Raw genomic sequence first — 15202 nt, 5'->3', positions numbered from 1 at the left:
TGGGGGAGGTGGGTCCGTTGGCGTTGAATTGTACATGGAGGCTGAAAGGAGTGAACTTGAGGGGATGGTGACCGACCTCACTGTGAGCAACGTGGGTCAAATTTCCTCTGTTGTGGGTGGAAAATGTCGGACTATGAGTGCAAAATAGTTCAGTATTCCCTCGCTGGGTTGCCAGCTCTGGCTGGATGCATTCCTGGAGGTCTCATCACATGACTTCCTGCCTCCAGTCGCCCCCCCCCCCTACGTGCCTCTCCACCCCGCCCCCCCACTCCCCCCACCCCCACCCCCGTCTCCAGCCAGGCAGCTTGTTTTCTCCAATACTTCTAAGAGTTCAAAGAAAATTAAGAAAACGAGCATCTTTTGTTTTAATGCCCTGACGATTTTTCTCTTAGCTTGCTTGCAGCAGTGTCCAGGAGTACAGTCTTTAAACCCTGGAGGCTCCAGGGGCAATCCTGGAGAGTTGGCAACCCTACCCCCTCAGCGCACACCAGTGCATTGGAATACATGCCCCACTAATTATTGCTTGGTTAGGTGAGGCAGTCCTGGCATACTGGTCCATCTCCAGGGTAAGTGTGGCATTCACAAGGCTCAGGAGCAAGAACAGCATGCAGATAACACATGAATAAACACTCTAAAATGATTGGCTCACGTCCATTGCTTAACACGGGTGTTTACATTAATCCCAACTGATTTACCCAGTGGGCACCAGCCCCTAACACAAAACAAACCCATAGTTTAGCAGTGATTCGCACTGGAGTAGCTTTCTCAGAGGCCACGAGGAAGACTAGTAAGTGGAGGTGTCAAGAAATTAGGGCTAAGGTACAGATATGAAGCAGGACAGAAAGAGGGAATGTGTGATATGGGCACTGGGTGCTTAAATGCCAAAGTGTTGCATTTACCTTAAGGAGCAACGAAAATCCAGTTGTTTCAAAAAAAAATCTGTAGCAGCTGTGCTGACTGCTCATTTAATCACCCAATCGATGGGCAGGATTTCCTTATGGATATTTGAAACCCACCGTCAGACTCAAATTTGGGAAACAGTCTCACTTACCTGCAATTTTCCCCGAATTGGCCAATTAATGGCCAAAGGGTGAGCTTGCTGTCCAATTGAGGACAGCAGGCGGGCTCTCAAAGCTAGAGAGCCAATAGGAGGCTCTCCAGCTTGGAAGTAGCAGCAGGATGCCCTTATAGGTAGGCGTGGGATAGGGTGCCTGAAGATGGAGGTGCCTTCTCTCCAACATTTTCAAATTTAAAATATGACCAGCATTGGCAACTGGGCCACCACTGTGGGGTAGGGGTTGGTGGGAAAATTCCCTCCAAAGAGTGGCCTGCGGCTGCTGCTAAACCACAGGCAGGCAAGGGGGGGGGAGCCTCTAAGCCTGCGCAGAGCGCTGGTCCCCTGGTCTGCCGCCTCCAGGCAGCTGCACTGTCTCCCACTGCCTGCGGGGACTTGGAGGCCAACTGGAAAAACCCAGTCAGCCTCTGACAACAGGCCTTAATAGGCCCTTAAGTAGTCCAATTGGATACCCACTGCTTGCTCATGATTCCCCCTCCCTCCCCCACCCCATTCTGCCTACGGGAAAATGGTCCGGGGGAGGATGGAGCTGGGGAAATGGCAAGCAGTCTAGCTGTGCGAAATTCTGCGCCCACCCACCTCCGTCCCTGACCCCGAAGGGGACTAAAAATCCAGCCGCATGTTGTGAATAGTTGAGACGGTCCAGTTCAATATGATTGACAAAGCTGGTCTCAGTACCTTCATTAAGACATTAATTTGTGTTTCCTCTGTTTTACTGGAGGGAACCCTAATGAAAACCCTTGAAATGGGAGTTCTTCAGATAAACCCACCCTCCCTCCCCAATAGGCTTCAACGAATGGCTAATCTCAACTCTTTGAGACATTTGAGTTGGACTTTAAAAGCTTCTGAACCAATAGTATGTAGTGAAGACTCACAAGATACTTTTGTACAATTGTTTTCAATGTTGCCGCTGTTCTTTATTGTCTTAGTGACTGTAGATTAATTTTAATATATATGTATGTGGTATAAAACAACAACACCAACTTGCGTTCATATAGCACCTTGAATGTAGTAAAACGTCCCAAGGCATTTCACAGGAGTGTTATCAGACTAGATTTGGCAACGAGCCACATCAGAAGATATTGTGACCGGTGAGCAAAAGTTTGATCAACGCGATATATTAAAGGAGGAGAGAGAGTAAAGGGGTTTGGAAAGGGAATTTCAAAGCTGAGAGCCCAGACAGCTGAAGGCGTGGCTGCCAATGGTGGGATGAAGGAAGTGGAGAAGGCACAGTAGACCAGAATTGGAAGAGCACAGAGATCTCAGAGGGATTTGAACACAGGGATGAGAATTCTAAAATGGAGCCATTTGTGGACTGGAGGCCAAAGGCCTGGATTTTGTGGCACTCACTGTTCATTACACTTACACTTGCTGACAGACTTTCTATGGGCTTTGCACTGTGATTTGCGGTAAATAGAGTCAAAACTGTGACACCCGCTCGAGGGGGATCTAGGGCTTGTGTGAACAGGGCAAGCAACAGCATGTTTCTTGAAGAATCCTTACTGAACCATGCAGTGTGGAAACCAGGAAGTATAAGTTAGAATATTTAATTCAATGTAAAATCAGGTACAGAAAGCAAAATAGAGAGGGAAGAAAGATGGGATTAAGAGAGAGAGAGAGATAAAGGAGACAAAGACAGGGTAAAACAAAATTTTTCTATGTCTCCAACAATAATTACAGTCTGAAGGAGTGAGACTCCACATTTGTAAAAGTAAATTTTCAGTGCTAGAGAGGTTGTTTGGTTGTAGTTAAGATCTATCACACTGTTAAAAATACACTTGCATTTGAATGGACAAGCCCTAACCTTTTCTGGCATGTTTAGAGGGTATCTAGGGGGTATGTACCCCAACTTCAGGCTGTTCATGTATTTCGATGCCAAGCCTCTCAGCACGATATCTGTAAAGCGAGGCTTCTGGTGGGTCAGGGCAACTCAGATGTATGCATTTAACTGTGCATCTGTGGATGCTGGAAGTTGCTGTTCCATTTTCTCCTTAATAACAGTGAGTGCTGATAGCCTCATGGTTATTCCCACCACAAAATCTGGGGCAGTATAGGCCAACAAGCACGGGGGTAATTGGTGAGATCCCAAGCTCTCCAGTGCAAACAGAGAAGCTGTGACTTCTAATTCTGGAAAAGTAGCAGCAAGGTTGGAGTTAACTAGTAGGATGAACTTTCTGTTACATGGACTGCATAGCTATGCAGTGACACTATTTAACTCTCATTTTTTAAAGAAAGGAACTTCTCTGCCAACAATTAAATGCACAAGAAGAAAAAATTCTAGTCACAACCCTGTCAAAGGATTACAATTTCTCTGCACCAGAGCTTCACTTTAACACATGGTGGATTTTCTCAAGGTTAAATCGTCTTGAACTATTCAGTAACGGCTGTTTGAGTTGGCAAGGATAGGACTAATGAAATTGGATGTCTGCCGCTAACTAATTCACCCCCCATCCAGAATTATTTTCCCATGTAAGATCACTTGGACATGTCAGTGGAGGTTGTTCACAGGGCTATTCCCACCTGTACAATATGTCGGATCTGATGAGATGCTGGGTTTCAGGGGGATATTTGTCCTTTCCTAGGAGTCTTGTTTACAGATTTGCTCTCTCTGTCTCTCAGGCATGTCTGAAGAACAGTCAGAACTCTGTCACACTCAATTTCTGAATGAGGCTAGGGAGCAGAGATGTCTCTGTAACTGCAGCCAATTTCACATTGGCAACTTCGACCCCTTTGCTGTTCCAGCAACAGAATTATCAACTTCATTTGTTCTGTTGTGGCTCCCTGCCAGTTCTTTAGTAGATGTAAAGTTGTCAACTCAAGAGAAAGCTGGCCATGCTTTGGATTTGCAGGCTCAGTTGCCCGCTGGTCAGACTCTGGGATGTGCGCACAGTTAAATGGTGCGTGACCTTGGGATTTGCACACCGAGTTAAATGGTGGTTATACTTGGAACTTGCACGCTTGTGCCAGGTCTACTGGGGGATTGATTGCATAGCTGGCTTCTCATGAATCCAAGTAGCCCCTGGGTATGTGCACAGTAGAAAGCTCACTGGTTCGAGGAGGGCTTGAGAATTGCACACCCAATTGTGTCCTGGTAGGCCAGACGTGATTGGCAGTTTGAGTTTTCTTCCTCCCTCTGATGAACTTACCTTTGGAAAATTGTGGAATGAGCAGAATAATTGAGGTTCTTCAACATCAGATGCCTGGGACACCCTCCAGACTCGGGTTCTGATGAAGTTTCCTATTCCTTATGTGTGTGATTGACGGCTCTTGGCTTCTGTGGGGAGAATTTTATGGAGGCGATGGGGGTCTTCACCGCCGACTGTAGAGCCAGTGAGAGACCCGTGTTTCCTCCTTCCCCGGGATCAGGAAGTCCTGCCCGCCAGGAGCTGCTGGCCAATTAGATTTGTTCGTCAGCACCACTGGAGAGGTGGTCGCTCCTGTTGGAACGGCACCCAGCAGAGCCCCGGGATCATGGAGTGACCCAGGCCATAGGTAAGTGATGGCGGGAGGGGTTTTGTGGGGTGGGGGGTCGCTGGGGAGGGGTTGTAAGGGGGTCTGCAACAAGGGGAGGGGGCTGGCTCTCAACAGGGGGGGTGGGGGGGCTGGTTCCCTCGATCAAGCTTTGAGTGCCTCTGAATGAGGGAACCCCCCCCCCCCCAGGGAGACCACAAGTAACTGTGCACGGGTTTGCATGTTGTGCTCCCCATGTGGCGACAGGCCCACCTGCTGTTGGGTTAATACCAGCAACAGTGGGAAAAGGCCCTTGATTGGGCATTACTTGCCCACTTAAGGGCCTCACTTGGTGGCAAGGCCATCCACGGGCCTTTCCACCATGGACATAACTGGGGTGGAGGCAAGAAGATAGCGGGGTGCCTACCTGCCACCATCCCACCCAATTAAATGCTCTCCCCACCTCTAATCTCGCCACGGGGGAGAGCATAGAATACCACCCCATGTCGCTTAGAAGTATTTGATTTCCCTGCTTTGTCAGCCATAGCTCAGTGATGTCACTCTCCTCTTTGAGTCAGAAGATTGTGGGTTCAAGTTCCACGCTGGGGACTCGGGGACAAAATCTGGGCTGATACTCCCAACGTAGTATTGAGGGAGTGCTGCATTCTCAGAGGCACCATCTTTTGGTCGAGACATTAAATCAAGGCCCCGTCTATTTTCTTAGGTGGACTCGAAAGATCCTATGGCACTATTTCGAGGCGAGCTGTATCCTGTGTCCTGGCCAATATTTATCCTTCAAGCAAAAGATTCTCTGGTCATTATCACACTGCTATTTGTGGGATCTTGCTCTGTGAAAAATGACTTGTTACGTTGCCTACATTATAACAGTGGCTACACGTCATTGGCTTAAGTCACTTTGGAATGTCCTAAGGTGGTGAAAAGTGTTGTACAAATGCAAGCCTTTCATGCAATGCTAAGTAAGGTTTCCAGAAAGGCAGACACGCCACTTCTTGTGAGTAATGGCCACGAGTGAATTGGAAAATGTTGGGAGTGGAATCCATGGAACTGCCAGAACTGGTTATTTTACTCTCAGGATGGGAGGAATTCCTGGTTGAATCAAGAGCTGGAATCGGCCATCAGTGGGAATGTTTTATTTTTGAAGTGCATTTCTAACATGTGGAAAGAGTACTCGATCCTTTATTGTTGGCTGTCCAGTGAGTCTGGAATGTGGAGAGTGAGTCTCTTGAGAGTCTCAGTTGTTCTTCAATTTTGTCCTTTTACAATGTCCGAGTATTTACATTGATGTGTGGTTGTAAGGGTACTGGGAGCCCAGAGTGTCCTGTAATGCTGGCCAATCTTCATGGGCAAGACCAGAAGGTGAGTGCCAGTAGGGAAGGGACTGGAACCATCATCTGACGATGGTTCTTATTCAGCAGGGGTTATTGGATGGCAATAAGAACGGAGAATGCTGGTTGTTTATCCCTACCCCTGCTCTATCGCAATACACTGCGGCCAATTGTGATACCCTGAGTGGGATATGTTAATGGCACAAACCAGCACCCCTCCTCACCCACTTGATGTGGCCTGGTATTGCACCTTGAAGTGAATTTATTAGCCAAATGCCTGCCTCCTCCTTGCTTTTGGCTCTTGATTGGCAGCAAGAGGAAACTGGCAGGGACTCACTGAACTGCACCCAGTGTACAAAGTCAGACTGGGCTTTGCTTCTAAACTGGATTTATGTAAAGTTGCCTAGCTTGAGGTCAGGTTATTTGACCAATGAAAACAGCTGCACTGCCCCCAAATCCCTTTGCATAGAATAACAACTGGCATTTATATAGCGCCTTTAACGTAGTAAAAGGTCCCAAGGTGCTTCACAGGAGTGTTATCAAACAAAATTTGAATCTGAGTCACAAAAGGAGATATTAGGACAGGTGACTAAAAGTTTGGTCAAAGAGGTACGTTTTAAGGAGTGACCCAAAGGAGGATTGAGAGGGAGAGAGGCGGAGAGATTTAGGGAGGGAATTCCAGAGCTTAGGGCCTCGGCAGCTGAAAGCAATGCCGCCAATGGTGGGGTGAATGAAATCGGGGATGTTCAGGGGGCCAGAATTGAACCATTGCCTATACTGAAAAGAGAATTTTAAAATGGGTGGTTCACCTTTCACTTCTGTCCAAAACATCAATATGTTTGATGACACTTGCCTGTCAATTATACATCTACTTGGACCCTTAGCACACAATTAAAAAGCACAAAGATGACAGAGAAATCCTCTCAGGCCAGTTCAATATCTGTTCTACTTAATATTTTGCAGCCCAAATGGGGCCTTTGGTCTGGAGGTGTGAACTTGGCCTATTTAACTCCGGCGCACAGTGAAGTGCGTTGAGTGATAGACCAAATATGTGGAAGAGCAGTCACTTCATAAAACCATAGAGCTGTATAGAGCTTTACAATTGTATAGAGTTCTGGTGGATCATATCTGGAGTACTGTGTGCAGCCATGGACACCATACCTCAGGAAGGATGCATTGGCCTTGGAGGGAGTGCAGTGTAGATTCACCAGAATGAGACTGGGGCTTAAAGAGTTAAATTATGAGGACGGGTTGCATGGACTCTGCTTGTAGTCCCTCGCATATAAAAGATTGGGATGGGGTGGGGGCGATCTAATTGAGGAGCTTAAGATAATTGAAGGATTTGTTTTTAAAAATTCTTTCATGCGATGTGAGCTACGCTGGCAAAACCAGCAATGGTTACCCATCCCTAGTTGTCCTTGAGAAGGTGGTGGTGGTGAGCCGCCTTCTTGAACCGCTGCCATTAATCTGGTGTAGGTGCATCCACAGTGTTGTTAGGAAGGGAGTTCCAGGTTTTTGACCCAGCGACAATGAAAGAACGGCGATATATTTCCAAGTCAGGATGGTGTGTGACTTGGAGGGGAACTTGCAGGTGATGGTGTTGCCATGTGTCTGCTGCCCTTGTCCTTCTAGGTGATAAGAGGTCACGAGTTTAGAAGGTGTTGTCGAAGGAACCTTGGTGAGCTCCTACGGTGCATCTGGTATCCGGTACACACTGCTACCACTGTGTGCTGATGCAGCAGGTTGCTTTGTCCTGGATGGCGTCAAAAAGACAAGAGAAACAATTTCCTCATGTGGAGGACTCCAGAACAACGTGGCATAACCTTAAAATTAGTGGAAATCTGGAACTCGCTCTCCAAAAAGCTGTTGAGCTGGGGGTCATTTGGAAATTTCAAATGTGAGATTGGTAAGATTTTTGTTAGGCAAGGGTATTAGGGATGGGGAACCAAGGCAGGTAAATGGAGTTAAGATATTGCTATGACCAGGGTGAGGCAGGGGTCTAGGGCTCCCATCTCAACCTTTTCCTGGTTTTGCCGTAACAGGGTTTAATTTTTCAAACACTGTGTTTTTACCTTCCCCTCAGTAAGTCTTGCAGTTCTCGTTGGGGCCCAATGCACACTTTCAAACTTGTTTGGCTGGTGGCAGAAGGCTGCAGGATTCTTCTGTCTTGAGGCTTGAATTACTTCCGTGGGCCCCTGGAACTTTGCGTGCGAGAGAGATAGACAGAGACAGGGAGTGCTCTCTTCTTGCAAGTTCAATTGCAGTCTCTCCCAAAAACTGTTCTGTGAGCACAATTCAATTAACTCCAGGTTGGCCAGCAGGTTAGTCATATGACTAGCTTTTTTCTTGAGACAGCCTCGCCTGCGAGGTTTGTGGATTCCTCACAGCTTACCAGATACTCTCAGTGGGTGGTGGAATGCTGGCTGTTACACATTCAATGATCCCCAATGACTGTTGATCATCACTTTTGTTATGACTAGGTGAGACAGAGGTCTAGGGGTTCCATCAACACTGTGTTTTTGCTCCCCCTCAGTGAATCTTTGTTCACTGCTTTCAATTGTAAGGCAAAGAAATCAATTAGACAGCTTTTCTTAGATTTAAGCAAGGTGGAAGTTTATTAATCTTAAACTCTAATTTAGAGAGAATAAAGGGGATAAGTTTGAGGCAATAGAGGATTGTAGTTACGGTCCTTTTGAGTTTGATGTCGAGACTTTGGCTGCCAGTAAGTCTTGCTGTTTGTTGGGACCCAGTGCATGCTTTAACTTGTTTCAATGTAGGAGTCTTTTCTCTCTTGAGGTTTACTTGTCTTCAGTGGGTCCAGAGGCTTGTGAGAAAGCGAGGGAGAGTAACCCAGTAGAGAGGCTCTCTTGTTCCATGTTCAGTCTGCAGTCTGCCTTCAAACCATCCTGTGAGCACAATTCAAAACTCCCAAGTTGGCCAGCAGGTTAGTCATGTGACTAACTGTTTAAGCAAACTCCTGTGTTTGTGGATTTCAAAGCTCTTGTTGGGTCGGTGTAGTGCTGTCTCTTCCACCGACAAGATGTGGATCACCATTGCCAAGACCAATCTCTGTTAATTAAATCAGTGAGCAATTCTTTTGTCTCTCCAAGCACTGTCTCTTAGTATGCAAATGTCCTCCAGCCAAATGTCTGGTGATCTCTTTAAACAAGCCATTGTCCTCTCTCCAGCAACAGTTTAAAATTAATTTTCATATGATGGAATTAATATGCCTCATTCTTGGCAGGTGGGGGTCTTCATGACACTATTGGCAAAATCCATCTGGCTAATTGGATCGGGGTGCTCCCATTGTCTCTCCATTCAGTTGTCCTTTAGAATGCAAATATGGTCTTTTTAAACAAGTTATTTCAATATACAGTAAATGTTCAAATAATGTTCCATCTGACAAAATTAATATGTCTCATTTTGGCAGGTGTGGTTTCCGTCACAATATAGATCAGCTAATTGAAAGCCAGAACCGATTTGAGGAGCTGAATGGTCTATCCCTCTTCCTATGTTCCACCCACACAGCCATTGAACACAGATGATGTGAGCAGTTGGAAGAGAACAGATAGTTTTGAGTGTCAGGCTGCCAGTACTGTACTGGGGATCGAGCATGATCATGCAATTGACCTGTCTGCCCCTCTGCTCTATGCTATAGTACAGACAGCTGGCCTTTGTTGCTCAAGTAACAAATTAAGATAGTGACCTAACAGTAATGTAATTCAGGGTGGAGGGTGGCTTTGTATTTTGGAAGGATCATTTCTCCATTTCCCTGCTCTCCCCTTCCCCCAATACCATGAATGGACAGATTCACACTTGTCTTTATTCATCAATGGTCTTTGTTCTCCTCTTTCTCCACCTCCTTTATTCCCTCCCTCCCTCCCAAACTGGAGTTTGATGCAGATATTCCCTTTAACACAAAGTTTGGCTTCAGGTTTAAAGGAAATGACACTAACCCAGGCTGATTTGGTCTTTGATTAATTCTCTTACATACATTACACCTTGTGAAAGAAATGAGTGGATTAGTAGATTTTTCACAGAACAGGGCATACTTTTATAATGTTTTGCACAGCTTGAGTCTGCATCGACTGTGTGGTATCTGAAGTGAAAGCAATGAGGAGTTAATATTGCACTGAGTGTCTGTGGAATCTCATCCAGGCAGTCAAGAGTTAAAGACACGCACATTGCTTTTGGAAAATATCTTGCATTAGACCTCATGACATTGAAATTGGGCCTCATAAGTAGTGGAACTCCTAACATGCAGCACAGTTGCCCAGTTGTTGCTGATAAAGGGATTATTGTTAGTAGGTTTAATTCTCTGTATTTTTTAAATATTTGTTCATGTGAGCATACGCAGATTCTCTCCTTCAAAGCGTCTGTGTCTAGATTCCTTAAACCAAATATTGGATCTTAACTTTACAGTGTAACAAAAACTCATGAAATACTGATGTGATTTGGTTTTCTGAGTATTATCAGACTGTTCAACTTCAGAGACTCCTGTTTAGCTGTTGTTTGCTTTAACTGTCTTATTTAAAAAAAACTAAGGCATTGAGTGTAATTTATCCCAATTTGTGTGTTTTCTATAATCCTCATTCTTCCTCCTCTTACTTAAGATGAATAATGGCCTGCATCCTAGGATGGTGGAGGAATGGGGTGTGAGAAGGGGAGAAGAGTTGAAGGACTGAACCTAGATACAACATGAGAAAATTGCACGTAAAAGTTGTGCATTCTAAATGGTGGGAGTTTCAGAATATTTGATGAAATGCAAGGGAATGAATACATATGCAGTGTTTGAGTGTGTTTTATTTAGTCTGTGATTTAGTATGTGTGCGTTAGTTAATCTTGTATTCTTATATGTTTCAATGGACAATAGACTAGTGGTAGTCATTTAACAATTAGATACTGTAATGGAGAGACAGTAGGGTCATTTTGTGTAGCAGGATTAAGATAATGAAGGTAGACCAAATGGCCTTCCTCGTCCTTAATTATCTTGTGATGTTTAACTTGGTTGGGAGGGAGGAGGGAATGTGGGGGGAAATAAGCTATGCTCTGGCTGAAATCTGGTCACGTTCATGATGAATGCACGTTCCATGTTGGATGGACTGAATAAATCAGTGGGAATGTTTGAACAAAGACTAGCTGCTCATTGCTGAACCAAGCACCATGTTTGTGGTACTAAGGCATGTGTGTGGTTGAAGTAGTGACAGTAAAGATCTATTTGGGATCAGCTGTAGTTGATGTTAGGACCTTATATGCTCCATTCATTGCTGCCCAGCACAAAGATGGCTACTGCACCTTTTGGCTCTCTCTGGGCCTTTTAAGTATCAAAACCAAATTTGTTGTAAAGCGCTTTGGCATGTCCTGAAAGGTGCTATATAAATGCAAGTTCTTTCTTCTTTTTCTCTCTCAAGTGCACAACACCATGAGTGGCTCCAACCATGAGCGGCTGGTTTGAATTTTAACCCAATTCGAAGATTTCATAGCTGGAGTTACCTTGGGAATGGGGAATGGGATGGGACTAGTTGATGTAGGGGTTATCACACAGCCCTTTCAGGGCATGTTTGCTTTCTCTGTAGCAGTCGTATGCACAGACTCAATCCAATTCTTAGCATGCATGAGTTCACAGCACGATCTGCTAATATCAGTGTGTGGGGGTGCAGCAGGGGAGGAAGGGAACCCATTGCTGGAGATCTTCTGGCTACAATTGGATAGGTAAGAGTGGAACCAATGTGCTCGACCCACTGAGCTGGACACTGGAGGCGAAGCACTTAAGGAGGATGTTGCGCCAAAGGTGGCAGAGAGGTCGAGGAGGGATAGTGTCACAGTTACGGAAGATACTATTGGTGACTTTGGTTAGAGCTCTCTCAGTGCTGTGTTGGTGGTGGATAACTGATTGGAGAGATACAAACAGGGAAATGTGAGCAAGAATTTGAGAGGTGACACGATAGCAAAGAACTTTGGAAAGGAATAGAAAGATAGAGATGGGGAATAACAGATTGCAAAGACAGAGGAGTCAAGGATTTTTTTTTAGATGGTGTTGATCACGGCAGTTTTAAAAGGGAGATGGATAGCTCCTGAGGAGACAGAATCATCTATAATGGCGTCCAGGAAGGGAAGAGGGTGATCATGAGTTCAATGGAAATGGAAGCTTGGGCCTCCTGGATAGCATGAGTTTGGAGAGGGCATGAAGGGAGATGGAAGGAATGAGAGACAGAGACAGACAGAAGTAAATAAACAAGGACTGGAAACCAGAATCGGCTGAAAAATGTCAAGAGCAGGAGTTTGGAATTGAATCTGTTTTGCTTGTGTGGTGCCATTGTATTGTAGGTGGCTCGAGGCTATGTGGTGTAGATTTGAACCAGGCACACTAGGATGGTTCCAGGTTCCATCCCTGATTGGTGCTGATTAACGGGGATAGGATTGGGAGTGCTACTGTTAGTCTCGGCGTCTCAATGGTTGAGAGAGGGGGATATTGCCTGAGGTTTCTGGTGCTTACCATTGCCCGGGGACCTCTTTATGGAAAGTGGGTGCGTGCGTGTTTGTAGAGCATGGAACTCAGTTGAACTGTTCTCCCTGGTCACTAATTGTTTACTGCCAATGTTTACGGTCAAGTTCATGCACAGAGAATGAGATACCAAAGGGCTGCTAATATCCATGAAACTGTATTCCAACATGAGGAGGGGAGGGGAAGGGTTAGAAGACTGTGTAAAAAAATCTCCATTCTGGAAGTCCTTGATAGTTTGATATTCCAGATTTACTAAGTCTAGTTTCTTCTATTCCCTCCTCTTTAGATAATGACCGTTCCGTGTCTTTGCTACAGTTGATAGGAGACCCTGCTCCTGAGCAGGTAGCTGTGGACTATGGGCCTGACCAGAATCCAGTGTATAAGTTTGGCCCGAATGTGAACACTGGACAGCTAGCCAGAAACTATTTCAAAAGCCCCTTCTTCCGTGACTTCTCACTGCTCTTCACAATCCAGCCAACGTCCACCAAGAGTGGCGTGCTCTTCGCTATCACAGACGCCAGCCAGTCAATCATCTACATTGGAGTTAAGCTCTCGGAAGTCAGGGATGGATCGCAGGACATTATTTTCTACTACACAGAGCGTGGTTCTCAACGGTCCAATGAGGCTGCGAAGTTCAAGGTGAGGCCTTTGACCAATAAGTGGACGAAGATCGCCATCAGCGTGGTAGGTGAGATGGTGACACTCTACCTGAACTGCGAGGAACAAGGGGGTGTCTACTTTGAAAGGTCCCCAGACGAGATGGAGATCGATAAATCCTCCGGGGTCTTTGTCGCATTGGCGGGCGGTGTGGACCCTGATAATTTTTTGGTAAGTGCCTTCTCCTGTGAAAGAATGCTTGTAAATACAGTGACATTGAATTTGCAGCACAGAAACAGGCCAGTCAGCCCAACTGGTCTATGTCGGTGTTTGTGCTCCACCTGAGCCTCCTCCCATTGTACTTCACTTCTCTATTAACATAACCCTCTCTTTATAGGAAGAGGAGTAGGCTATTGCAGTTTATTTGATTATCGTGTGTTTAATGTCAAGCTGGAGCAAAGAGGTTTCTTTTCCTGTTAACTTCTGCCCGATTAGCACCAGATTGACTCAGCTCTTTACATTGGGTACTTGAACTTAACTCTGTGCCCTCTATTGTATTGGGATAATGGCACAGAGCACTTTCTCACAGCAGTACAGAGGTTCAAGGGAACAGGAGGAAGCCATTCAGCCCTTCAAGCTTTATCCGAAGCTTGTTCCATCATACAAATCATTCAATCAGACCGTGGCAAATTTCCATCTTGGTTCGTAACTCTTAATACGCTTACCCAACAAAAATCTATCAATAACAGTTTAAAAATTTTCAATTAACCCCCAGCCGCAACAGCTTTTTGGGGGAGTGTGTTCCAGATTTCCACAGCCCTTCATGTGAAGAGGATCCCTCATGTGCTTATCTAACGTCCCCTTATGTGTCTATGCCTTTCACCTCAACCACTCTCTGTGGCAGCACGTTCCACTTTCTAACCATTCTTTTGATAAAGAGATTTCTCCTGAATTCTTCATCAAATTTATTAGTGATTGTCATATATTCATGGCCCTTAGTTTTGAGTTTTTCCACAAGTGGAATCATCCTCTCTACGCCTACCCTAGATATCCTCCTCATAATATTAAAAACCCTCTATCAGGTCGCCTGTCAGCCTTTACTTTTCTTGAGAAAAGAGCCCCATTTGTTGTATAATAAAGGATCCAAAATACAACATCACAGAATTGTTACAGCACAGAAGGAGGTCATTCGGCCTGTTGTGTCTGCACTGGCTCTCTGAAAGAGCAGTTTACCCAGTGCCACTCCCCTGCCTTCTCCTCGTAGCCCTGCACGTTCTTCTTTTTCAGATAACAATCCAATTCCCTTTGAATGCCTCGATTGAACCTCCCTCCACCACACTCTCAGTGCATTCCAGATCCTTCAACACTCACTGCATGAAAAAGTTTTTCCTCATGTCTTCATTGCTTCTTTTGCCAATTACCTTAAATCTGTGCCCTCTTGTTCTCAATCCTTGCACTCTTGGGAACAGTTTTTCCCTATCTACTCTGTCCAGACCTCTCATGATTTTGAGCACTTCTATCAAATCTCCTCTCGACTTTCTCTTTTCCAAGGAAAACAATTCCAACTTCTCCATTCTATCCACGTAACTGAAACTCCTCATGCCTGGAACCATTCTCATGAATTTTCTCTGCACTCTGTCCAATGCCTTCACATCTTTCATAAAGTGTGGCGCCCAGAACTGGACACAATTCTCCAGTTGTGGCCAAACCAATGTCTTATAAAGGTTTACCATAACCTCCTTGCTCTTGTACTCTATGCCCCTATTAATGAAGCCCAGGATACTGTATGCTCTATGAGCCACTCTCTCAATCTGTCCTGCCACCTTCAATGATTTATGCATATATACACCCAGATCCCTCTGCTCCTGCACCCCCTTTAGAATTGCACCCTTTATTTTATATTGTTTCTCCCCATGCTCTTCATACCAAAAGGAATCACTTCACACTTCTCTGCATTAAATTTCATCTGTCACGTGTCTGCCCTTTCCACCAACTTGTTTATGTCCTTGTGAAGTTCTACACTATCTACAGTTCACAATGTTCCCAAGTTTCGTAACATCCATAAATTTTGAAATCGTGCCCTGTACACCAAGGTCTAAGTATCAATGTATATCAGGAAGAGCAAGGGTTCCAACACTGATCCCTGGGGAACTCCACTACAAACCTTCCTCCAGTCCAAAAAACATCCATTAAACCACTACTCTCTGTTTCCCATCACTTAACCAATTT

General features: G+C 45.3%; 1 protein-coding gene across 3 annotated transcripts in view; it reads left to right on the top strand.

Annotated features, from left to right (window-relative positions):
- Positions 1–15202, top strand: part of LOC137372280 (collagen alpha-1(XVIII) chain-like) — a 345709-nt gene that overhangs the window by 188799 nt on the left and 141708 nt on the right. For all 3 annotated transcript variants that reach the window (XM_068036016.1, XM_068036015.1, XM_068036014.1), the window contains one exon: positions 12663–13204. In XM_068036016.1, coding sequence (XP_067892117.1) covers positions 12663–13204 — 542 coding nt within the window. The remainder of the gene's footprint in view (positions 1–12662; positions 13205–15202) is intronic.

Source organism: Heterodontus francisci, chromosome 7 (assembly GCF_036365525.1).
Source record: "Heterodontus francisci isolate sHetFra1 chromosome 7, sHetFra1.hap1, whole genome shotgun sequence".
In the NCBI taxonomy this organism is placed as follows: domain Eukaryota; kingdom Metazoa; phylum Chordata; class Chondrichthyes; order Heterodontiformes; family Heterodontidae; genus Heterodontus; species Heterodontus francisci.
This window is presented reverse-complemented; position numbering and strand designations above follow the sequence as displayed.